Source organism: Acipenser ruthenus, chromosome 3 (assembly GCF_902713425.1).
Source record: "Acipenser ruthenus chromosome 3, fAciRut3.2 maternal haplotype, whole genome shotgun sequence".
Classification (NCBI taxonomy): Eukaryota; Metazoa; Chordata; class Actinopteri; order Acipenseriformes; family Acipenseridae; genus Acipenser; species Acipenser ruthenus.
The window spans coordinates 65,394,529-65,421,728 of NC_081191.1; the positions used below are offsets into that span (position 1 = coordinate 65,394,529).

General features: G+C 35.7%; 1 protein-coding gene across 9 annotated transcripts in view; it reads left to right on the forward strand.

The window, feature by feature from the left end:
• The window catches only part of LOC117394454 (tensin-3-like), a 178,186-nt gene extending 152,373 nt beyond the window's left edge, over positions 1-25,813 (forward strand). For 8 of the 9 annotated variants that reach the window (XM_059014961.1, XM_059014954.1, XM_033992765.3 and 5 more), the window contains 14 exons: positions 1,696-1,856; positions 2,837-2,960; positions 3,254-3,334; positions 12,004-12,169; positions 13,166-13,803; positions 16,729-16,815; positions 17,154-17,285; positions 19,076-19,171; positions 20,184-20,261; positions 21,112-21,189; positions 21,391-21,559; positions 22,053-22,121; positions 22,401-22,427; positions 24,866-25,813. In XM_059014961.1, coding sequence (XP_058870944.1) covers positions 1,696-1,856; positions 2,837-2,960; positions 3,254-3,334; positions 12,004-12,169; positions 13,166-13,803; positions 16,729-16,815; positions 17,154-17,285; positions 19,076-19,171; positions 20,184-20,261; positions 21,112-21,189; positions 21,391-21,559; positions 22,053-22,121; positions 22,401-22,427; positions 24,866-25,010 — 2,051 coding nt within the window. In that variant the 3' untranslated portion in view covers positions 25,011-25,813. Of the gene's footprint in view, positions 1-1,695; positions 1,857-2,836; positions 2,961-3,253; positions 3,335-12,003; positions 12,170-13,165; positions 13,804-16,728; positions 16,816-17,153; positions 17,286-19,075; positions 19,172-20,183; positions 20,262-21,111; positions 21,190-21,390; positions 21,560-22,052; positions 22,122-22,400; positions 22,428-24,251; positions 24,521-24,865 lie in introns of those variants that run through there. The other variant, XM_059014993.1, reaches the window with a different exon arrangement.
• The last annotated feature ends 1,387 nt before the right edge of the window (positions 25,814-27,200 follow it).

A 27,200-nucleotide genomic window follows, 5' to 3' on the forward strand; every position in this document is an offset into this window, starting at 1 on the left:
TTGTTACTAACTTATGATTTTAAAAAGTTTCGCAAAATGTATTCGCTAAATATATTGCTTGTTTTTACATCACTCTTTAAGGACCAAACGTTTTTCAGTGGATGCTCCCCCACCTCTAAACATGTTCCTCTGATGTCTTTTCTCTGCACTGCTGCTGAAAGCTTTCTTTGCCCGTTAAAATTTAAATGCCATTCTCAGTGGTGTTACATGAAAAATAAACTATGAGGGAGTGAAATTCAATCCCTCTCCTATCCAATGATATGTGTTTCTAACCTGTACGGCAAAGTATGGTGTCCCAGTAAGTCAATTAAAGTGCTTTTTATCGTGTTATCCCGATCACAGGCCCAGAAAGACACTTTAGTATGATCGTGTATACACGACCACAGTCCTTAAATACAGTTACTGATACTAATATCAGAAGTGAACGCTTGACTTCTTTTCTACACCATTCCAGCCATTAACATAACTTGCATTTGTAGCAATATTTTATAGCACACTGTACATTTTGCAAAACTTTTCAAAATCATAAGTTTGTAACAGACATGGGATGCTTTAAGTCCCTGTATTAAGAGTCGTGTATGTCTTTCAGTATACATCCAAGGAAGTTTAAATATGTGAAACAGGAATGTGATCCTCACAGACAGCATGCTGCCATATGTACAGCTGTTAAAAAGCCTGACCCATTACTTTCTTTGTGTGGTCTTGCACTCAGAATATCAGCAAGTCAAAATTCAAAACACTTAATTACAGGTGGATTTCTTACATTTTTTCCAGTTAAAATAAATGACTTTAAAATTGTCATCCTGCCTTCTGCTACTTTATTTCTTAAATTCACCAACATCAAAGAATGGCCAAGGAACCCTCTCATTATGATAGAGGTATGTGGCAAGCACAAGTAAACATCTGGAATAAGCTTTAAGTTTTCTCAGTTTGGACATTCAACTTCAGATGACAAAGACTACTTTAGTACTTGTGGTTGAACAAACAGTGTGGAGGCAGGGGCATGTTTATTTAGAGAACGTTTACTTGATCATTCAACAGCCAAACATTAGTACATTGGCTCCCTCTTGTGTGTACAATTCTACATTAAAACACTCATTGTAGGATCTTGAGGTCGCTCCTCATTGAGGGTCAAAACCTTTTAACAACCCTGTAGTAGGAGGTTATTTTAACTGTACAGTGAAAGTTAAACCCTAAAAATATTTGTGGTGGTAAGGACAGGCTTTGCTGTGTTTAGTGATATATTTTCCCATATCAATGTGAGACTAAAGGTAAGGCTACTTTGATTATTAGTCTCACCTTCAGCACCTGTGCAAACTTCCCTGCTATGAAAAAAAAATAATAATCACATTGGATCTCATTAGCAGCAGCAGTTAACTCAACTAGCCCATCATAACACCACTGTCAGCAGTCTAATATTGATGATGCAAAAAGCCCTAGTGAGGAACTACCGAGAAACATGTTGTAATGCTCTAAGATCAAACTCATTAAAAAAAGTTGCAAGGATTTAATGAAACAGAAGCAATAAGAGAATTAGAAACCAAACGTGAATGATATGTGGGTAACAAAATTATTTTATATTGTACACCCTTTTTTTCTAACTTTTAATCGCATAACAGACCTAAATATGTGTATATATAAGTTACATTTGTTTTAAATTTGCATTTTGTTATTATAAACACTTTACATTTGCAGCTGTGCAAGCTAACGATACAACAAATGGACAGACAAGGGATCTAAGTGTTGGTCAGTATGATAATGATGCAACAAGACACTCAGTGTTCAGCAGGACTGGGTGGATGAAGGCCGAAAAGTCCCAGAACATATCATATACTACAATTGTGCAAGCTTCAGAGGTAAGGAAACAAACAATGCAGAAGAAATGTATTACACTTTTGAATTCAGACAGCTACATTCCCCTATCTAGGACATCTCGGCATACTTTCCCAAAAACATTCTATGGTGTTTTCTATTGCCTCTACCACTTCCAGAAGAGGCTCACTCAAGGAATGCTCAGAATAGGGGAAACAGGTGAGTGCTGGGCGTTAAGTAACTGAATGGCTCAGAGCGACAATTTGACCACTCACTCAAATCACTGATGAAATCTGCACTGTAGCGCTCTGAGCTGCTCAGTAGGAGCAGGACTGAGCATGCTGTTAAGTGGGTTCTTTCACTGAGTTGCTCTGAGAGTCTCAGTTACTTTACAAACCCAATATAACTAACACCATGGCAACTGATGTCACATTGAATTAAAGACATCTTGCCATCTGTGCTTCCAAGCTAAAAGTCAGTACATCAAAAGAATAAAATGAATACACCCTCATGTCTTTCAGAAGTTTTGAGGACAGTTCAGTTCCCTAGAATCTCCAAAGAAAATTTGTCCATGTTTCCCATGCATACTATACATAAACATAAAAAAGCAGTGATGAACATATTTAACCTTACAACAACTTTGTTAGTGTAGTAATCTCATCAGTTGTTTGTGCTTGAAACTGCTAATGAAATTGTATCTTGGAAAGAACATGAGTTGTATCGGAGGGTGGGGGGAGGGCATTACATTAATAAAAAGTGAATACTGTATTGAAATAATGCAGTTGTTACTATTATTGGCAAATATTACTGTACAAATTACCTTTTTTAAAACCCAGACTATCAAACAGCTTTCGTGGTGTTGTGTTTTTTCATGAATATTATTTATTTTACTCCAGTTCGCTACTAATGTGCTGCTTAAATACAGTTACATTTGACTTATGTTTGTCTTTAAAAAAATCAAAAACTGATGATGAGCATCAGTAAAATGGTACCGTACTCTTACTGTTTCTTTCCTCTGTTTCAGCGTGCTTCAAGATACAGAGAAGGCAATAATGAAATAGATGGCAGGATCATGTCTCCAATGGGATCTGCCAATGAAAAGGTTCCTCCAACACCAGCCTTTCCAGTCTCCCCTATAACACCTTATGGTAAGCCGATTTTCCACCCCTGTACACATTCCAGAGTAACACAGTTTAGTCTTAAAGGGCATTTTTGTACTCCCCAGTAACACAAGCAACCTTATTATTAATCCCCATTTTATTCTATTGAAGAGCGTGGTTTCTTCTCTTTAGGCCTTTGTTTTACTTGAAGTCTAAAAACAATTGTTTGATTGAATCTATACACTTGCAAATGTAGGTGGTAACTAGAGCTATGCAATACCTTCAGCTGAGGAATTCAGTACTGTATTCTAAACTGATTTTTTTTTTATTCTTTCTTATAGTGAAAAGTCCAGATTTTTCTATGATGAGGCTTTGTGACCCACCGACCAGCAATAACTCAGAGATGTACCGACAGATACAAGGTAGGACAACTCATCTTAACCTTTCCATCAAATGGGACTGCAAGAAACAGTTGTTTATTTAAAACTCACATATTTGGTAATACAGTACATGTCACTGGAAGTGGGCAAATAAACTATACTACATGGCACATGATCATAAACTGTATAGAAAGTAAAGCAGACATTAAAACAGACCTTAAAAACATGCAATTGAGGAATTAGGGAGTTTGCAATAAGTTTTGGTAATGTATTCAATAAAACATATAAATGTATTGAATGCAAAAGGTTACATTTACAAGTTTAAAAGCTAACCTACTAAAGACTGCTGACTGCAGGTAAAAGCAGTGGGCATAGCTAGCTTGTGGATACTAGAATTCCACTGTGGTCTATATGGCTGTGTCACTTTAGTTTATTTTCAATTACAAATACTAAATAATTAATTACTTTTCATAGTCTAAATCAATATAAAGTTGTACAAGTATACAAGTACTCTGAAATGATTGTCAGCGGTGGACATTGTTATGTAAATGATGGAGTACTGTATGGAGAACCCTTTGCTACAGGGAATGCAGTTCCTATGTAGCTACTTTTTACTTAATTTTCAAGATAAATGTTATTGAAAGTACTTGCATGCTGTTCATTCAACTATACAGGAATGATGAATATGACCTCTCCCAGCTGTTCAATGCATTAGCCTTCTGGCTACAGATAGGTCTTTGACTGCTTAACAGTCAGACAGTAGAGCTTATTTTTATAATGGCATTGTTTGGTCATTTGTAGTGCACTGTGTATTTCATTGTTCATCTCTGAAATCTTTGCTGGTGTAAGCACAGTGTAATTTAACCAGACAGTTTTAATAGCTTGTAAAGTTGGAGAAGAGCTGGCAGTTATCCACATGTACAACCTATGAATTCAGCTCTTTATAAAAGCTCTCCCCTTGGAAACTGCAGCAATAAAAAGTGTTCTTCACCCACCCTTAGAATTAGCAGCCTGAGAGCCACAAGAAGACATTTTTGTAGAGCCGTCAAAAGCTGTTAATTGCTGCTTGTTTTGTAGATCGAAAACAATAGGGACACATCAGCGTCTTGCCTGTTTGCTTCCCATGGAATTCCAGACCAACAGTATGAGATTTATACACATAATATGCATAATGTGTTCAAAAAGAGGGTTACAATGCATTCCATTTTTTTGTTTCTAATATGTATGTACAAGCATGTTCAAGTAAATCCATACCAGTATTAGTGAGGGATAGATGTGTTTAAATTAGTCCTTTTAGGAAAAGTGTGGCAATAAAAATAGTTCAGCAAATGTATCTGTCATTAAAGTTATTATCTATTTAACAGTGTAAAACAAACTACAAATAAACTATTTGGGATTCTGCATCATGGTGAAGGTAGCTTTTTTTCTTCGGGCGGGTCGCAGTTTGAAGTGCCTGGTCCTGCTGTTTTGGATTGTGTAGTGACCTGTGTGTAAAGAACAGATGTTTGTGACAGGTGGTCAACAGGAACATGGTCAGCTGCTTCTCCATATGCACGGCAATCACCTTTCACTTTAAGCAACCATTTTTATTTTCTTTAATTCTTTTTACAGTGCTCTTTCATTTTCTAAATGTTTTTTGAGCATATTCATTCCACTTTATTTGTTTTTTTGCCTTGTATTGCTGCACTATTTAAAAACTTGAGGAGCCTAGACAACACAACAAATATAAATGAACATTGATGCTTCCTAAAAAAACATGTTCATAAACAGTTCTTAGAGTATTAATAACTCTTCCTTTGATGTGAAATGTTAATATACATGTTACCAGTATGAATCATTAGTCACATTTGATTTAAATGTAGGAATGACACATTTACTACTTTTAATAAGTAGAATTACTTGTTTAAATAACTATTTACCTAACCTTTTTAACAGTGTGTCATCTGCATACAGTATCATAGTTAGATAAGGAGATTATTAACCCTTTGAACACAAGCTAACTATAAAGAAAGATAACCCTTGGATAAACTAAATGACTAACTAAAAAGAACATAACATATTGTATAAGGGCATACCCTCAGCCATGTTCCCTAGGTTCTAGTTTGCAATCCTGAAATTGTTTCTTAAGTATTGATACACATTCTACCATAGCCTGTCTTATAGTTGCATATTATAAATTAGAATTCTATTGACTAATGCCAATTGATTCCAATAGCTTTGACTCCTGATTTGTCAGTGAGTTTTATTACTAAATCTGGTGTGAAACCAGGGACTGACAGTACACAATGCTTTTGCCACAAATAGTACTCCCATTTCTTGCCCTCTTCTTAAAACCTATTAAAAGTGGACTAGCAACAAATTCCCAAAGCAAGTCTAACATATTTTCGATTAACAGAATAGGTGTTTGCCTGATGTTTTTAAAGTTACTCCCTGAATTCCATCACGCAGAATTGACCCAGATAAACCTCACACCTTGTACTGTGATACGTTATCAATGCATTTGAATAGATAAACAGCTGAAGGTGTGTAAATATGCCAATAAGAATTGGGTTCTGCTTGGCAAGCATATGGGCAGCAAACATAACGCAGACATAATATTCCTAAATTCCAGTGGTAAAATGAGGAGTTATATGATGTATAAGTTAAACTCCTCTTGTATGATCAATGTTGTAACTTTGCTGGCCATCATCACTTGTATATAACCAAATTATTTTCATTGAGTCGTTGCTGGCAGTTTTTGGTCACTGCATTTACTAGAAAATGTTGTTTTAAATTTTAGAAAGATGAGATAGTTGATGCTGTAGTTTAATTTTTGCTATGTGAAACACCTGGTGTAAATTGTTTATTTATTTATTTATTTATTTATTTATTTATTTATTTATTTATTTAAGTTTCAATAATTGTAACATGTTGATTTATTGCTGAAGATATGTAATAGTTATTGAGTAAGGTACTAATCAAAGTTTATTAGGAACAGTAGCTTCTAGCCATAGGAGCTACAATTTTTTTTTTTGAACCAGAGAATAGTTAAGTGACCCAATGCATGTTATCTTGCACCACAGTCAATCTATCATTGTTACAGAGGTATGAAGTCTCTCAAGGGGCTATCCATAAAGCTGAGGATGCCACAGCACATGCTGACACAACATGAGTCATGCATACCTTTAAGAACACATTTAGTGTAGGATCAGTGTAATAAAGAAGGGCCTTTAAGGGTGAGTGTCTCTAGGACAGTGAAGAACCCAGCATAGGATCTTCATCCAAAAAAGGGCAACTATGACCCCAGGCCTGTGGTATTGCATTTTGATTGGAGGAAGCAGATTGAGTAGGCAAAGAAGCAAAGCCCTGAGTCAGTCAAAAAAAAAAAAAGTCAGATGTAAATGAGGCAGTAGAGTCGTCAGAGCATGAACTGAATGGGCAGTCTGAGTGTGACAACAAGGAGCAAAGTTAACAGAAACAATCAGGGAATTATTTCCATCCAGGACCAAGTGGACAAGGCTGTCAATGAGTGAATGACTTCATTTAGTACATTTAGCCACTGGGATTCCTAGCCACCATTCTGCATTCTAGTGGAACAGTTTATTACAGAGGAAGAGGGATACTGATACTGTGGGAAGCCTTGTATGAATCTGTGCTCTGGGCTCTATCGAAAACAGCAGAGGGAGAGACTTGGTTACTTGCTTGCAGAACTTTATAGCGTTTGGACAGTTTGTGCACTACAGCTTCTCCTATGAACAACTCTCTGTCATGACCACTTCTTTAGGTATGTAAACTCTTTGAGGTGCAGTGTCTTTCCTTTTGTTTTTTTACATGTTTTAAAAACAGCCAACTGTTTGAAACGGTCTGCATTGTCTGGACTCACTCAGCAGGCAGTGAAACGTGATACTGCAGTGGAAAAGAGACTATAGTTTGGAACTCTGTATTTGTAGGCCTGAGACACTTTTGTTAATTTTTTTAAAGCCATACATATTGCATCGATTGCCAACATGTTTATGAAAAAAGGGATACTTATGAGTTTTCTGTTTCTTCATTAGTATAAAATCTATTAATTAAGTTAAAGCCTTTGTATTTATTCAGAGGGCAGACTTGGCAAGGAAATGCATTGGGGAAAAAAGAGCTGTTTGGACAGTGCAGTCTGGCTTTGGCAGAAACTGCTGAAGAAAAGAAATATAGCCAGTAAAGCAGTTTAAAACCTCAAGTCTGCAAAAAAATAAAAATAAACGTAATCATAAAAAGACAGTTTTCCACAAGGTATTGCCAATTTATTAAAGACAAATAATAAAAGTATATGCAAAGACAGTAATACATACTCTCTAAATCAGATATTTTTTTTAAATAAAAGCCTAAATGTTGTTCCAAAAATAAAAATGAATGCAAAGTATTATAGAATACACAGAACTTTTAAAGTATATACAAGTTATTATTGTTTCATTGTGACAATATAGCTCAAACATTTGGTCAGCTTTATTTATAGTAAAAGCAAAGGATTATGTAATCTGTTAGTGACCAGGCCAGATTGTATTAACTATGTTTGCGCCAATGTGGTATATAGTTTGGATCCATTCCTACCTTTTACCATTACATTATTTTATTTGATAAATCTCTACCTAGTAAGTGGTCATGCTAGAGCCCTGGAAAATATTTCCTTGCCAGTTTGTTTTTTGTTCATAAGAAAAATATCTGCTAAGAAAAAAATATGATTGATGGATAAAGACAAACCCCCTTTCGACTCAGTATATAGTGCAGTATTGTTAAGGTCTGTGGTTTTGACTGTATAAGAAATAATGGATGTTATGTCCGATGCCTTGTTTAAGGCTCTATTGTGTCTTGACCGGTGCTTTAAATTCTGCTTTCATCTGCTACCTGGACTGAATTGAAAGGCAGTTTTAAATCTGTTAGAGGAAGTGAAGTGATGAGCATCTATATGCAAACTATATCAAATACATTATAAAAAACATTGGCGAGAAACAGGCAAAAAGAGCTATCAACTTCATGCTGTGGTGCCATTGTTTTTTAAAGGAAGCGAAAGGGTAATCGGAAACATGCAAAGGACTACGTCAGTATCCTAATTTTATCTTGAAAGAGCTTTAGTATCATTGTGCAGGTGGCTATGAGGTTCGCCTGTGCCTTTTTTACACAGCAATCAATAAATAATGTAACACTGTGTTCTTAAAATCCAACAGTAGCGTTCAATATTATTCAAAATTTATTGCATGTGTGTATGTATTTCAGTCAGAAAACCGCTGCATGAAGACAGCTTATAGTGCCATCATACTAAAGTGTATACTTAATTTAAAAAGTGCTTAAATGGATATTGAATGGATATTTAAATGGATATTAAATGGATATTTATTTTTGGAGGCGCATTGTTTTCCAAACAATTAAAGTATTAAAGAATTCATTCATTTTACCACCCTAAATCTAGTCAGAAAAAATGTTATTTTAGATGCCTTTCTAATGACCATATTTTATTGACATACAAGTACAAAAATGAGGGGTTTATTGTTGTTTATTGCCTTTGACATATTTACCCTAAGTTTTAAAGGATAGCTATGAGGTGGTATTAAAGAAAACACTTGTGCAGTGTTGAGGAAGACGTCACATTTGACATATACGTGTGAGAACACTTGAGAGAGATGCTAGCAACAACAGCTGAATGCATTCTTTTGAAAAGGGGAGGCTAGGGTTGTCTCAGTGGAAAGGCATGTGCAAAAACTACATTTAAAGCCCAGCCAATTGATAAATAAATCTAACACAAACTGAGTTTATTAACCTCAAAAAGCAGCTCCAACCCTCTAAGGAAAGGCTGTACTTTTTTCAGATAAAGGGTAAGAGAAATAGTAGGTGTTCCGTCCTATCAGGGCCTTGAACAGTCTAGGCTAGCAGTATGTGTCACGCAACTCATTGATTGAAAGTAGCAGTATATACTTTTTAAACTAGTCTTTGCCTAAAGCAGCATCTTTAGCCGAGAATATTTGTGCAAATGCATCATTTTAACACTGTTACCGAAAGATTTACATTCTAAGATTTCCAGCTTCCCTGACTTCTCACAGTCTTGGTGTGTCACACTTAAGGCTTACCACAGCATTCCAGTAGAGTTTTTGTTAAAACAACACTGATTTGATTTGTATTTATAGAAACTTGATGAACACATATTTACCTCTACAAAATTAAATCACCTCATTTGAACACTTGAAAATTCCAAAATGCATAATTCGTGCCAAACTAACCTCCTTTACAGAAATGGAGAAAAGGTCATTAAAGTAAGCAGGTAATTAAATTGCTCAAGTCACTCTACATACTGTAAATGGATTATGCTGTGACATGTATCGGGTTCAAGCAGTCAGTGGGCAGTATTTTCCATTTGTACTTTCCATTTGTACTGTCCTCACTGGCAGACAGGGAGGTTGAAGACATCTGGAACAAGTAGTACACAAACTATATTTTCTAAACACTTAAATATATTTTACTCACCAGCTTTTGGAAAATCAGGCGAGTGAGGATTTCAGCCTGTGGTTTTGCTGCAATAGAGGGAGTGATTCTTATAAATTGTCAATTGAAAGCAATTTAGAATGCAGCTTTCATGGCAGGAAGGAATTTGCTTGCGGACAGCCTGCAGAAACATAAGGAATGCTCCACAATAGATAGCACTGTTTGAAAATGGGAAAATGACTCTGTCTCACAGTGAAATGAAAACAGGATTAGAAGACCACACATTTTATTGCGGGGGAGACCATGTTCGGTACATTCACTAGTTATGTAAACAACTCTCCCAGTTTCATCTTCTAAATTCTCTTTGGGTTATCAACCCTTCTAAATCCCTTGACAGCACAATCTGTTCAAAAAAAAAAAAAAAACACAGACAAGAGGCATCAATACTTGACTTTTATGGTTGGATTTCTAGTCCCACCAATCACCCACTTTGCTTTTCATAAAAGACTTATGTCAAAACAATTCCAATGATGGGCGTTGTCAGATAAAGCCATCCTGCCACATCTGTTTATTGCTCTATATAAAAGGAATGTCATTTAATTTTGTTATGGTGTATTTCAATTATTTGAAAAATAAACTATAACTAATCATAGTGCTGCAGTTTTAGAACCAGCTTTGAAGCTTGTTAAATGACATCTGTGGCCTTGCGATGCTGACACTTTGCAAGGTTCAGTTGACCCTTTACCAATATTGCTATCAACCTGCAATGTGGTAACAGCCCATTTAGAGTTTCTAAACTAACTAAGCCTATCACCCATTTTAGACCTATTAAAGTTCATCACCAATACACAGGTTACTGTAATGTTTTGCCATATTTCTTACTTATGGGGTTGCTCAATTCACACAATAATTGTGTGGCTAACCAGTCTATTTAAAGCTGTCAATGTATTTTTAATACAATTGTTTGTTTTTTTTTCGATATACATGTATAACTCATTCACACAATGATCCCAACAGTTGTAAAGCTTTGTAAAACTGTGTAATATTTACCTTTTGCTTCAAATCAGTCTTGTGTTTGTCTTTTGTGAATGATGAGTCTGGTCTATCGTGGAATCTCATTGGTTCTTGAATTGTTCATATCTTTTAAGGAATGCAGGCAGCCTTTTTTGTGACTAATCTGTAGGCTCATCAGAAGACATGTGTGGACATGACTGAATGGTCAAAAGTATTTAGGACAGATAGTGGTTGTTTATTGCACACAAGGATAGCTTTACTACTTTTGTGTTCCCTTCAGCTATGTTTTAAGTGATTGTGAATTCTTAATGTAAATAGTTTTAAATTTGAAGCATTGCACCTTGGCATTAGCATTCCATACAACATTTTTATGTGCATTTATATAAAACATAGACCAGAAATATGCACTACCTTGTATAACATTTCACTAGTAGGAAACTGATGAGAAAGTAGCCTTTATTAAACCTGTATGAAAGCCCATTACCCATGTCCAATGTGAAATCACCTGTAAATAAAGCCCACCACATGTGTCCCTTAACTTCATTAAGTTCACAATATCTACTTTATTTTCCGTAGCCATATTGAGTAAATCAGATCTATGCAAAACATCTTGCTTTTATTCTTCAAAAGTAACATAATTTGGTTCCTAAGATGAACAATGAAGAAAGCAGATGTCTGTGTTGGCAAGAGTTATTCATAAGTGGGTCATCATGACATGAACTAGTACCTAACTAGTAAGTGAGATCCCAATGGGAGACTACTTTAATGGTTTTCAAGCCAAAAGATTAGGTGGCCAGAGTATATTATACTGGCTTATGGAAGGTAACATAAATGGAAGCAGTAGGAGGAATAAGATTCTGGGATCAATAAGCTACTAACAACCAAACAAGCAAGATGGGCTGAATGGCCTCCTCTCGTTTGTAAACTTTCTTATGTTCTTATGGTCTTATGTTCTAAGAATGCAAGCTACCAAACCATGACAACAGTAGTGAAATGGGTTGATGAAAGCTGAATAGGTCGATTAAGAAAGGGGATTAAATGGGGTCTGCTGGCATGCAGTGGCTGTACAAAATCACACTACCTCTCGAACATTTCCATATGCTTAGGTTTTATCATGAACCTGCTTACATTTCCACTGTAGGTTAAACACTGATGAAGCCAACATTTTTGTCAACTTGACCTTCATCTAGTTTTACCTTAGAATTTATAACTGAGTTTTAAAGTTATGGTTGACTAATACTCACTGCCCTTTTGTTTAAACACAGAACCCAGAAGTTACATGGAAGGCATAAACCATTCAGCAGTGACGTCAGACAGCAATGTGGAAGCCATGTACAGAACTGATGTCCAGATGATATCCACTTCCTGTCAGAGACCCTTTGGATCTATGTGTTCAGCATCCACTGGTAGCCCAGTCCCACGATCAGAGAGGTAGGAACTTCCAAATAAGTTTAGTTTGTACGGGTGTCTACATTCCATATTTGACCATAAGATACATATTTTAACCACAAATATTTGTTTTGATATACATTTAATTAAATGTATGACTTTCCTGTACAAAAAAAAAAAAAAGATAGCATAGTAAAAATAGGTGGCTGCTTCTTAGTCACCATACAGTTCTCAGTAATGATTTTGTTAACCTTATCACAGGCATGTAGCACTTAATGGCACGGCAGACTTGATTTATAGCCATTAAGTTACTCCTTTTATCTTAGGAGCTTGTGTCGGTGTTAGTTACACATCAAATTAATTTAAATAGAGCTCTGTCAGTGTAGGAGGTTAGTTTGCTAATCTATTGAGTGCACGCAGCTGGCTATCCTAGAAATATTTCTATAGCCATTCGAATCACATGTAAACATAGTTTTGGCACTGTGTTGTGAGGCAATTATTTACCCCTGCAGGTAGGTTAACCTTAAATTATTGTTAGTATTAACTCATCGAGGTCCAGTTTGTGGTGACTTAGATTTACCTCTGTGAATAACACTTATGCATAGCATTGTGACTCAGTTAGTCAGGGTTGATGCCGCATAGTTCAAATCTAGTTATAAGGGCTGCCCTAAGTTTCCAGTATTTGTACCATATGGTGTTGAAGCACATTGTGAACACCCGCTAAGAACTAAAGTAATGTCTCACCATATGCCCAAAAGTAGTTAGAAAACCCATCTTCAACACATCTTTGTTGAAGTGTTTGCTTTATATACACATTTGACTAGTTTTGCTTGTTTTATAACTTGGCTGCTTCAAAACCTAGAATTATAAGCATTTATTATTTAAATACACAAAAAACATTCCCAGGCTGAAAAATAGTACTTCCATTTTAAATACAAGTATACATATTTATGCTTTGCAGAATGTAGAACAAGGCGGGGGTTATGAAATGATAATTGTCCCTTGTGGAGACTGAATTCTTTTTTTTATGTCTTACAGCCCCTTGTCCTCTGGGCAGCCGTGGTCAGAGAGTAACTCAAAGACCCCTGTTTCCCTTCAGTCCTCTTTGACCGGGATGAGCAGGTCCACCACCCACTGTCTTGGCTCTGCAGAGTTCTCAGCCAGCTCTGTCAACCCCAGCCAAGACTCGGTTCTTCTGTCCCAGTACACTGCCTCCCAGATATCCCCAAACAGTCACAGCTCTCCTAGGGAGTTTCAGCAAGGCACCAAAGCCTGCTGGAGCTCCAGCAAAAGCAGAGGTGTCAGTGGTGGGCAACAGTTTGATGGGCAACACACGTCCATGTTTGCCAGTCTCCCCATGGGCACAAACTCCCCCAGTACTGGAAAATTGCAGGTGTCAGCCTTATTGGACAATGAAAACCCACAGCATGGTCTGCTTACAGCAGCTGGGGGACTGGGCCAGCACAGCCCCACTTCAAGGCACACAGGCATGAACATGGCTTTGCAGCCTCCCCTCCCAGAAAAGAAGAGGGTCTCGGAGGGAGAACGTTCCTTCTGCTCCATTTCTCCTTCCTCAAGTGGGTTTTCCAGTCCCCACAGTGGGAGCACGATCAGCATACCGTTCCCAAGTGTCCTTCCGGATTTCTCCAAAGTTTTAAGCACTTCACCCATGCCAGGTATATTTGACTAGTTCTTCATTTGGATATTTGAAAATATTTTCAAATATTTCCTTGGTCTAGATACAGTTTGTCTGTAAATTGTCAGACTGTTTTTTCTCAGTTTGGTGTAAAGCTGGATAAATCACATTCCTGTGCACATGAGATTTCTCCATAGACTTGAATGTTCGGAATATTTTAAAACTTAAGCTTATTAAATCAGTTGATGATTAAAGAGATTTGAGCCTGCTGAAAATCCGTTTTAATTCTCTTTTACGTGTATAAACCATTATGTGAGAGATTTAATTTAACACATTATTGAATTCCCAAGACTGTACATAGTATTTAAACTGCTACATGTAAATCTGATTAAATGCTATAAGAAAACTTTAAGTTGGCTGTGTGTGCCATAACAACATAATTATAATGTGTTTGTCATACGATTTAGAACATATTTACGTGTGGAAAGAACCTGTTTAAGAAGTTGAGCCTAATTGATTCTAAATATTTTTCTACTAGTATGAAGTCATTATATCTAATACAGTCGAAGCCGCTTAAGCAAGACACCCCGGTGGAGTGAACAACCGTCCCACTTAAGCAGGCGAATCACTAAAGAGAAGTACAGTTAAACAACACGAGAAGCCGGATTAGTCAATTCGTAGAGCAGGCAAACAGAGTGTGATCAGGTTCTGCCCGAGGACAGTGTGTGCGAATCGTGAATGAAGCAGTTTTGAAAATGATGTAAGATTATCCCAGTAATCATCAATTGAAAAACAAATATATTTTCGAATACAACTTTTTCTCCACTACACGTCTGTTTTAAAATATTTAAGTATGTTTGAGTAGTTTTACGTTTATAGAGCTCTAAAGTCACTACATATCGCAAAAGACAATGAAACCTGTCGTATTACCGTAATAATTATTTTTCAAAATATTATATAAATCTCACAAAATATCCTTCTTTGGATTGTAAAATTCAGCTAGATTACATCGCGCAAAAAAAAAAAAAGAATTTTCTTGGTGGATTTCATTGTATAAAGGTTTTTGTAAGGACAAGCGGCGCTCTGAATTTTGAGACTTAGACGCTGAGTGAAGTGCGTGATGCAGCCATTTCCGGTTGCTGTCTTCCTATTTCGACCCAGCCTCACTGTTCAAATTATTTTACACCTACAATTTTGTTCTTAATACATTTAATACCTTTCAAACTTTCTGCATACCTGACAGCATGATAATCTGACACTTTGAACATTTAAAAAAAGTCAAATACGTATTTGGGGGTGGTACTGCGAAACTTTACCCACGATGCGGACACCCAAAAAATAGATGATTGATTAGTGAATAGTGTCAGGAAAACTACTTCTTTGAATTAGTAACCTATCCGGTGGGATTTCCGAGATATATAGGTTGGATTAAGTGATGCGCATCAGGTTTTTACAAGCGTCCAGTCGAAATTCTCTCCCGCTGAGACAATGACAACAGCTGCTGCTGTGAGTGTTCAAAGGCAAACAGTGGTACGGTGAAGCAGCATTCCTTTCATTAGACATGTCATTATTAACAAATGGGGTTATGCATGAGATCTATACATTTGGTAGAAGACGTAACGAGACAGAATGATATGCAAGCCTTGCAGTTTATAACATCTTAAATCATAACTTCAGTCTCAATATTAGAAATGTGCAGCATGAACAGTATTTCAAATGCACTAAATGCACTAAATGCACATATGTAAATAGCATGATCAGTGCATGTAGAAACTCTGCTAAGAATATGCGGCATACATTTAAAAGGCACGTATGCAGGCAGACGAGTGATTGACAGCAGTGACGATGGTATGACTGATCAAACGTCACAGGGCAGCTCAGATAGTGCAGACACTCACAGGGCTAGTAGCATCGATGCAATTCACGGTGGATCTGATTCTGTAAATATGCTAGACAAGTTCAACTTTTGAAGTCCACCAATCGTCCCACTAAACCGAAATTTTGTATTTTTTATCGTGTCTACAAACCGAAGTTGACTTGCACATTTTTAATAGAGGAAAATCGACTCCTGTGGCCGTCAGGGCACCTACGGGTCTGCTGTAGAAGCCACTCAGATCTGTGTTGTCCACCGGCACTGTGGGTCTGGTGGTTTTGCTAAACCTGCAGCACGAAAAAGACAGCTTGGAGATTAATTTTCTTAACGTGCGTGTGTCTTTATTATTTCTTGACGTTTACTTTTTTAAACTTATTTTTCTATTAATACACCAAGCTTTTATCAGCATCTAGTTTGTTTGTGCTCTGTGCCGATTGCTTCCTTCCTGACCTCCCCTGGTAACAGAGGGGCGGGGAAGTGTGTGCAGATTTTTTTTTTTTTTTTAAACTCCCTCTTTGCAATGTTGCCAAAATAAATAATATAGTCACGTATAATAATTTACACGCGTGACATTAAAACACTGAATGCACATACCTACAGATTGAGTACAGATTGATATAAAACATTTATGGATTTGCCAAAGAAAGTGTTCTATAATATGCCAGGCAACACAGCACAACAAAATGAAACAGAGAACAATGCCCATGATTTGTCTAATGACTACTATAATTTTTTATAAAATAATAATAATTATGGCTGCAGTAATTGTATCAATTAAATATGTGATTAAAACCAAGATTAACTAATATTACATTTTTTAATCACTCATTATTTGTTTATTTAGCAGACGCCTTTATCTAAGGTGACTTACACTTTAACTGGACCACACAGCCTTAATATTAATATTTCTGTAGTAAATAATTGTATGTAATAAATGCAGAAAGTAAGTGTATTGTACTGCGTTACACACATGTGTGCTCTGACTGTTCGTTCTACTATTTTCTTTTTCTTTTTAAGCAGTTTTTTCATGCAGATGTTTGATAAAATTATACGTGGCTGAATAATTTAGTAACTCATATATTTCTCTTATAGACAACTCTGCAAATAAGCAATTGACTGTAAAATTTGTACAAGACACCTCCAAATTCTGGTACAAGCCAGACATCTCAAGGGACCAAGGTAAACATTTTTTTCCTTAAATTATATTTTGATGAAAACATTCATTATTTCAGAAATGAGACTTGATATGTTAGTTTTTTTTATGTAAATGCAAGATTTCTTCCTACAATATTTCATCTCATTGCTTTTATTTCAATGTCCACAAGCTCCTTTTGTATAATAATTGGGTGGGCAGGAGCATGTCTGTTAACATTAAGGCCTTGAAATGAGCTGATATTGATAGAGGCCATGTAAAGGAATCTATCAATACCTAAAGACGATGTTTTGACACGAGGACGTTTGAATAGATATACGCAGTGTTCTCAGTTTTACAGCATATGTATTTTTAACATCCTTAGCTATTGCAGTCTTGAAGGACAAAGAGCCAGGTTCTTTCATTGTTCGAGACAGCCATTCATTCCGGGGTGCATATGGACTGGCGATGAAGGTTGCTACGCCCCCTCCTTCTGTACTGCAGCAAAACAAAAAAGGTATTGTATCATTGTCTGGCTTAACAGTTTGATATCTAACATGTTCCACTGGAGGAGAATTCTAAGCATTAATATGCAGAGCGAGAGATAAACGTCAAAAAATCAAATGCAAGCATCAAGGGAATTTGGTATATATTTGTACACCCTTCAACTAGTGCAAACTTTTATAGAAAAAATACACTTAATACTGCCATCTGTTGTTTTCTTTTTTAAAATGTATTTGTTAATTACTTTGTGTGAGTAACAAATACAGATATCCAATGCATTCCAGGTGCATGGGTGTAAATTTGCTCAAATGTTAGGCTATTCACTGTGTATAACCGTTTTGTAGTGTAGTGTCTGTGTGTTTAGTAGCTCATTTGTAAAAAAAAAAAAAAATAACAGTAATTACATCCATAGCAATGTTTTTGGTACTTTTAAAGTCCAAAACATCAAAGGAAACTACTCAGGGCAATTACTTGTGTAGTGTGGTTTGATTAGACTCAGAGGTGTGTGGAGTGATAAGGCGGCTCATCATAGGGTAGCAACAAGATAAGAGAGTCTGGACACAACATCTGAGGTGAGAAAGAAGACATTTTGTCAGAAGAAAAGGACAGGAGGGCCAAAAAGCAAAGTAGAACAAAGTAATAGATAGCAGGGTAATAAATAGGTAAAGATAAAAAGAATTGTTGTTGCAAGAGATTAGGAATCAATGTGAAGATAAATGTAGATTATGTATATACAGTGTAAAGATAATGCAGTTACTGTCATTTAAATGCAAACGAGTTGCCTTCATGCCTTCATGAAAGTTTATTTGGTAGATACCCATGCTTAGAATTAGTATGTACGGTATTAACAGAAAAATTGCATGCACTATGATATCAGATCAATTCACATTTGTATTATTTTCATAGCAATGCCACCTAATAAATCAATACAAATATTCTTCTTTTTCTATTTTATGTTGTCTATAAATGAAATACTATTGAGACTTGTTATTATTATTATAAACACAGCATAGGAATTACATCTCCTTCAAAATGGAATTGTAATCCAAAATTTTATAGTAGCGATCAAAGAGTTATAGCAAAACAAAAGCTCAGCTTATATATTTTTCTAATGAAAGGCGTAGCAAGGAAGCATTATAAATGTACCACTGAGAAGCAAAACTCTTTTATCTGTCCTGGATGAACTCTCTATTCTGATCCCAGAGGGACAGCCATTGAATCACATTTGTATTCGGAATACTGCTTGTAATTAGATTTTAATAGACCATTAACATGTTGTCATAAATCAATTTACCCACATCACTGGCAATGAAGCCGTCAACGTGTGTCTTCATACATGTAGTTCTACAATGTTGACCTTGTGATTTACTGCTAATTTTGGGGCCAGTGGAGGAGCTTGAGATGTTTATGTCAGTTGTAAAACAACTCATGCTTAGTTCCTGTTTTAAATTCAATTCAATTACATTGAAGGTTCCTTTGGATTTTTTTAATTATTATTATTTTTGTATAATTTGTCATGGTATTGGCATGCCTCAAACAATACCAATAAAATACAGTTCAGTCTTCTGGGACATATTTTAAAATAGGTTGCATAATACTAATTTAAACCTTGAGACAAATATATTTTTGTCATTGTGGTGAATAAGTTGTAGTAAGAATGTGTTTGAACATTTGAATCTTATTTCTAGTGGGAAACTTCTTTTCAGTACAGTAAGGTGTATTGAGACAGGGATTTCCCACGATAATCTTCTATATTTTTAATTACACATGCGATTTTGTGATCTGTTTTTAATTTAATTGCAGTGGGAGATTTGTCCAGTGAACTTGTCAGGCATTTTTTAATCGAATGCACACAAAAAGGAGTAAGGCTAAAGGGCTGCCCGAATGAACCCTACTTTGGTAAGTTGTTGGGGTGTGTGTGTGTGTGTGTGTGTGTGTGTGAATACGAGGGAATTGTAAGTTGCCCTATTCAGTGCACTAAGGTTTAAACAGTAAATACACAATAAATGGATATATTAGCTTGAGAATGTTTGATCTACAGTCTAGTACCAGCATAAACCCTTCTCAGATGAGTTTATTTTTTTAGTAATTTACAAATACTGTGATATCATAAATAGTCAGATTTAAAAAGTGTATTATTATTATTATTATTTATTTCTTAGCAGACGCCCTTATCCAGGGCGACTTACAATCGTAAGCAAATACATTTCAAGTGTTACAATACAAGTAATACAATAAGAGCACATATTCAAATCAAAATTCTCAACCAACAGTAGCACAACTTAGTTATTGTACCTGGTTCAAAGTTCCCATCTTTTATCTGCTGACAGCTATAGTGTCAGTTTACTTGAGCTGTTATTTTTATTACAGTATTATTTGTTTAGCTGGTGGAATGAAATGACTGGTTCTTAAAGCGCTGTTTAGATTGCCCTGTAGTAGACAGCAGGCCACATTTATCAAGGTCTTTACACTAAAATGCAATTTGAATTTGTGACAGAAAACTAAAAATAGAATCAAACAATGTAAGCACACTTCTGAGTCCTTACACTAACCTGCGAGTAGTTGTTTCCTGTTTTGTAAGAGAAACATTTTATTTTTTAGCAAAGTGCATTTGTGTAAAGACCTTGATAAATGTGGCCTATTGTCTACTACATGTCTCTTGATAGGTATGCTGTTCTCAACTTTGTAAAACAAAGTCTTTAGATTTATGTACAGCTGGTTCATCCTGGAGTCATTAACACTTTTATGGGATCACTTAGGGTTAAGGGTGCTTTGTGTGTTTTACAGTTTTTATTTATTGCACTGGTCCTGTTTGACTTTGTTTACTTTTGGGGGGGATACATTTTGTGAAGTTTACTAAGAGAAGCATGTCACACATTAACTTGATGTTCTTTATTTATTTTATTTACAGGAAGTCTTACAGCATTGGTTTGTCAACATTCCATTACCCCACTGGCATTACCATGCAAACTCATCATCCCGGATAGAGGTAAGCTTATGTTTCATATTAAAATGTTAATCCAGTTCTGTAGTGGGGTACAGTACATGCAAACCATCACATCCAGGGTGGCTGTGAACATAACAAAGTGGCGGCACTGGCTTTTTGTGCCAGTATAAAATTCAAAGACATCCGCACAGACAACTGTTGAAGGAATGCAACAATATTAAATATTTTGCAAAAGCTAGCATTTTTATTTATTTTTTGGTGGCTGTTAAAACACGACAGAATGTTTTTCCTTCCAACAGGATGCAGGTGGCTTTCCTGTTCATTTGGAGGAGGTTATTGTTTAGCTTACCTTTCCTGGTCTGAAGAAACATTTTGTTCAGTTCCATTTAATAGAACATTAAATAACTGAACCTCTGAATAGAAGTAATTAAAAACTTGTCGTAGCAAAATAAAATAAGTAAATCACTAAATGCTTGCTTGGCTTTAGACTAGTATTTCACCCTGCTTAACTACCAGGGGATTCAGTACATCTAAACAGCAGCAGATCTACATACCACAGTACTTTAAAACATGAACCTTGATGAGTTTATTTTCATATTTTTCCAGGCAGAAATAAACAAAAATATCCTAACATGCACTGTTGGACCCTTATTGGTTATTTAAACAGCAGCAGTATTTAGATCTTCCTCTGTTTAGATCAAATAAAAATACCCCAGTCTTTAGTGCAGTTCATTTAAGATACCTGAATTCAGAATCTAAACACGTCACACTGGGGCAAATGCATTTACATTCTAGAATGAGTTCTATATACTCTCAACAGTTCCCTGTGTGTGTATACGCATTAGTTGAATTTCATAGCACAACAGAATTATGCTTTCCTTCTTTCTGTTAGATCCTCTTGAGGACGTTGGGGAGTCTATGTCACAGTCTGCAACAAACTCTGCTGCTGAGCTGCTTAAACAAGGAGCAGGTAGGTTTTTCTGATAATTTTTTGGGGGGCTAAGCTTTGTTTTTTTTTTGTTTGTTTTTAAACGGGAAGGAAATTAATAGTGGTAGTGCAGAAACACAGCCACTTTAGAAACTGCCCATTTCTTACATTTAAGACGCATTGTTTAACATCATCACTGTTTATGATTGATCCATTTATCTGACCATCATTATGTTTTTTCAGCCTGCAATGTGTGGTATTTGGGCTCAGTGGAAATGGAATCCCTCACTGGCTATCAAGCAGTGCAGAAAGCCGCAAGCGTATCTTTAGCCATGGATCCTCCCCCAACCTCCACTGTGGTGCACTTCAAGGTGTCGGCTCAAGGCATCACACTCACAGACAATCAGAGGAAGTAAGTGATCTCTTCTTTGCTCTGTTATGCAAACATCTATACACTGATGAATGTATCAAGAAAACGGTTGTCTATCATGGAAGTTATGGATGCAAATGAATTGATAATATTAAAATTTGAATATTGATTGATTTATGAATGTATTTATTAGTACATCTCCTAATATACAGTACTGTCACTTGCTCGCTAAATATCTTGTTATTCCAAAATAGATAATTGTCTACTCTTTAAAAACTTACAAAGATTTTAATGAATAATCTGTCCAACTATAGAGGTACCCCAAATATGGTCGACTTACTACCACTGTGAAACAACTAGGTATGGCATTTTCTCTTCACTTTACATTCAGGGATACCAAGATATTTAATGAGAAAGTAGTTTGAGTTCAGTTATCAGGCAGGAGAGGGGTCATGTATTATAGCTATTGAGATTTATTTCATTTAACGAGAACTCAGATTTTGTCTTAAATATATTATTTGTTTTCTCCATATAGACTATTTTTCCGAAGACATTATACTGTCAATACTGTTATCTTTTGTGCATTGGACCCAAGGGATAGAAAGTAAGTTGTTTTTTTTTTAATTGCTGGATATAACTCATTATGGTATATCATATGGCTAAACATATGTATCAGAAACTATTATTTCAAGTCAACCTCTTGACAACTAGCGCCATCTGGTGCTAGTTTGGAGTTGACACTGTTACTTGCTCTCAAGCTTTTTGAAAAATTGAATGTACATGTTTTAACAAAGATACTGTACAATACAGTTAATGCTGATTCTGTGTAGGTTTTTGTTACCTAACTATCCACATCTAATATTTTTCTCTTTATTTAATTAAGGTGGACAAAAGATGGAGGTTTTTCAAAGTAAGTTATAATTGTACCCAAGGCTTAAATTCTCATGGAATATTTCCCAGAGCACAAATCCCCACCCCCCAAAAAACATGATCATTTAAAGCAATTACATTTATTTTATTTTAAACCAAAGCAATTTGTTCAACAGGTTTTATAAGCATTTCTTACACGTTTTTGTTTTTCTATTTTAGTCACCAACTAGGAAATTACATACAAATACACTTAAGTAAAACTTCAAACTTTAAAACTCCTAAAGACAGATGCATGAATCAACCACAGCTGCAACTCTGGACTTCCACAGAGAAGATCTCTGATTCCCAACACATTAAGTAAATTGCATTGCTATAAAAAGACAGCTGTTAAATTCTCAGTTTTAGATTCACAAATTACTATAAACAAAATAAAAAGGTTTTCATAAATGCTGACAGTGTTCGAAATCATTTATCAGGCCATTAAGTTAAGTACTTCAATTAGTTATATTGTTTCAAACTAGTTAAGCTCCAACATTCTCAGGCAACCAAACCGATATCTTGTTTCAGGTCTGCCGATAGTAGTGACATATTTCAATCACGGAAACAAAGCAGATACATTGGCCCTGAATATCAAAAGTGTCTTCCGTCAGTCTGAAACTCGCTGTCTCCGTCTGTTTTAACCCGACTCTTATCCCGAACGTTGTTTCCATCATAAAATGAAAACCTTTTCTGCTGTTTTCCAACTGGTGGAATGGGTTCAATTTACATAAAAATGTCGGAAAAACTATTCCGTATTTAAATGAGAAACCTGTATCTTAATGATGCAAATGAAAGTTTCTACGTCATTTCAGAATTCCAATCAACAGGTGGGACTGAAAGGTAGTAAAGGCAGAGAAAAACTAAATAAGAGTGTGTTTCATGAGATACGGAGAAAGAAGAGATGACACGTTTAATAGAACACAATAATAAAGCAAGTACATCAGGACAAAAAGAAAGCAAGTAGTTAGAGAGCTCCTATTTTAATATTGCTTCATTTCTAAATGTGTAATATAAATTATAGTTTCGGTTATGGAGGATATTTTATGCCAAAATGAAAAATAAATTAATACATTAATGCATAAATAAATGTCGAAGTAAATAAATATATATATATATATATATATATATATATATATATATATATATATATATATATATATAGACATTTATTTATTTATATATTTATTCATTTATATATTTGTTTATTTATTTATTTTTCAATTTGGTATAGCAGCTACATTATCTCTTTCATCCTTTTAAATTGCAGCAATCTCTAGCAGCACACTGGGCTCCATCGCCAAAGTAGCCAGAGTCACTGCACCCACATCAGCCACCTTTTTTAGACTGAGCCTGTCTGAAATAGGTGCCCATCTCTATTAGTACTTTTTGAAACAAGCGGAACCACTTTAGACGGAAAATACTCAATCGGACCACATCAACCCTTTTGATTTTTACACGGGGGTATGTTAATTAGGTACCCACTTCATCTGCATAACATTCCTCATACTGTCTGAGGGTTTGCGACTGTTCTCATCCTTCCTGGCCATTTTAGATTTTTACTTGGAACAAGAAAAACTTGTTCCGAGTTAAAGCCCTCCCCGACGGTTGGAAAAGCTTTGATATTCAGGGCAATTGTGTCAAGTTTACACAGCAGTTAACTCATTTACAGTTGCACATGATACACACACACACAGCACAAGCAACAACCAGGGAAAGGAAGGACAGACATACACATACAGATACAGAAGTGGCGCTCCTGCTGTTATGCTGCTTATATTTATAATTATTCATGGTAAAGTTGTATTTCGTATTCTTTTCACTACAGAACAGCCTCAGGCTGAAGTCAAGATGCAGAAATATTTACCTGAGCTCAGCACCAGACAGCTCCGGCTGAATTTAAGCCCTGATTGTTCCTATACCAAAAATCATTTTATTTCAGTGCTGTTATTAAATAAACATTCCTTACATTAACATGTTTGACTGAGGCTTGTTAAAGCCAGGATTTGTAGTCCTGCTGCATGTTGCCATTCAGGTATTTGTAAAATTGCTTTCCCTGATCATTTTCAAATATGAGGTGGGATGAAAAAAATAAATCAGAAAACAAACCAAAACCACTGGATTATGTGTAACATTATCATGGATTCAAATAAAGTAAAGTGAATATTTAATGAAATATAATATTCCCCAGTATTTATAAACCTACAGTAATTGGAAAATAAATATTCAATTCAAAGAGGTAGGACAGTTTTCTAATGTTGCAACAGGAAAGTATGTGTGTTTGCATTTTCTCATTTTTAATTTGTTCATGCTTTTTTTGTTTTCCAAATTCATAAGTGCTTTCTCTACAGTTCCAGTTAATACTGGATTCTTTCCTAAAAAAAAAAAAAAAAAAACTGACATGGAATTCACAAACTTTTTTTTTTTTTTAATAACTTTCAGAATTTTTGGATTTGTGGCAAGAAAGCAGGGAAGTGCAACTGACAATGTGTGCCACCTCTTTGCTGAACATGATCCAGAGCAGCCTGCCAGTGCCATTGTCAACTTTGTGTCAAAAGTAATGATAGGCTCACAGAAGAATAAATAGTATAACACACCCGCCCCCTTAAAAAAGAAGACGTGACTTCGGTTTGTAAGAGTGTACTTTTAACAGGTTGTACAAGACTGGTGAAGATGGTATGTGTAAGGTCTATTTTGGAAGGGGTGTAGAGAAAGAGACCGAATTAGGAAAGGGTTCTGTTTGTTAGTAGCACTTGGCTGAGATCAGAGGGGTATTTAAGATACGTCTGACAAATGGTTTTATTATGGTTAAGATTAAGGGCGAATGTTGGGTTATATATTTGTGTCACAAATTAAGAAATAAAAGGACAACCGAAGGTTAGACTAAAACAGTAAGGACTTGTAATGTGTATTTATTTGTCTTTACCACAATATTTGTATTAGACTGCAGAAAACTGCCTGTTTTTAATTTTGCACACTTGTCATGTGCCTCAGCTTTACTTTTTCACTTAAGTTAAAAAGGACAAGAAACAACGGCTGTTAATGTGCCTTTCTGTAGATTTATTTGTAAAGATTTCCTGTTGAAAGGTCAAGGCTTTAAAGATGCATTATCTACACAAGAGCTTAGACAAGAACTGATATAAAGTGCATTCCAACCTGCTCTCTGATGGCTGTCTCGATCAAAGTGGTTGATTAAGATGGACACCTTTATATGTTCATTAAGACGGACAAAATACTGAGCTAACTGCATTCCAATCAAGTAAGGAGTGACCAGGGCAGTTTCCACAAACCTTAATAGAGCCTCTTCTGATCTTGTCGGCCTAAACTTGGTATTCTCAACTTGTTCTCAATGTACTTACCTGGTTAAATAAAGGTTTGAATTGAATTGAATTGAATTGAATTCTGCTTTTTCTTAATTGAGACCTAATGTGGACATCACATTTTTTTTGTGCAATTTCTTGTTAAACTGAGCATATTTGATGAAATGATAGAAGGATAAACCTTAAGGTTGGTTCATACTTAAGACTACATCATAATTTGTGAGTTGAGGGTCTTCGACCCTGTGCGACAGGTCAGAATTAGTCATCCACACTCCTGTGATGTGCATCTTTTTTGGAAATGCAGCCTTTTCCCATGCGTCTGTGACCTGAAATCGCATAGGATCAGGTAATGTTGAAAGATTTCAACATTTGCTGCATGGTCGGAGTGAAGCTGCACAGCTTGTATAGCTGTCTGCGCCTGGTGTGTGGCATTCATCTGCGACAGAAGTATGAACTAACCCTTATTCATGAAGGGGAGGTCTTTTAAGCTCACTGGGCTTTTCTAGCCTGGCTACTCAGGAGTGTATTTCACTCATAAGCTGGAATGGTTTAAACCAAGTGTTTTCTTATACATCACATTATATTGTGTTCACAAATGAAACAGATAATGAACCAAATTGACATAAACCCTGGCCCCAAACAAAAATCTTCTGTGTCACAGAATTACACTAAGTAGTCAAGTAAAGGGAATGCCAAAATCCTGTTGCAAATGATTCTTGCATCCAATGCTTTTCAACTGGATGTTAATCCAGCCTTACTGTAGTTTTAGATGTGCCATTCAGTGCGGTATGTACTTCAAAAGAAAATTTGCAAAAATGGAGCATGCATCATTAAAACCCGAAGGATTATATCTGTTTATACATAATAATCTGTTCCCTTTAACACTATAATCACTAAATATGTTATTAGGAGAGACCTATTAAGTTGCATCCCTCATATATTTTATTACAAGATATACGAAGCTATGTTTTATAAGTAAACTTTTTTTTTTTATGAAAATGTTAACAGTACATAAGAGATGGTGCTGAAAAGTCCATACTCCCAGGACATGAAATTCTTTTCAGGCCAAAGACAAAAGAGCTAAACAGCATTTTATGTTGTAACATAGCTGCATTATCATTAAAACAAATCAGTTATAAAGTTTATAATAATGTTTTAGTATTCACATTGGTATTAACATGCTATATTTCTATTGCTGTTTGTTCTACAATGTTAAATGCATTATGGAAATGCTAAACATTTGTTTATAGACATTTTCAGCTTACTTTACGCTATAGCATTAAGATTTATGAAATGTTTCCTGCAATCTGCATTGTCTTTACTATGTTATGTAGCCTTCTTCTTTTAAGCCTTCTGTAAAAACTGTGTACCCATTATGTAAATGAATGTTCTGTAATTTCTTGTATAGTCATTTTCTCTATTCCATAACTACCAGCTCAGATTATAATAAAATAAGT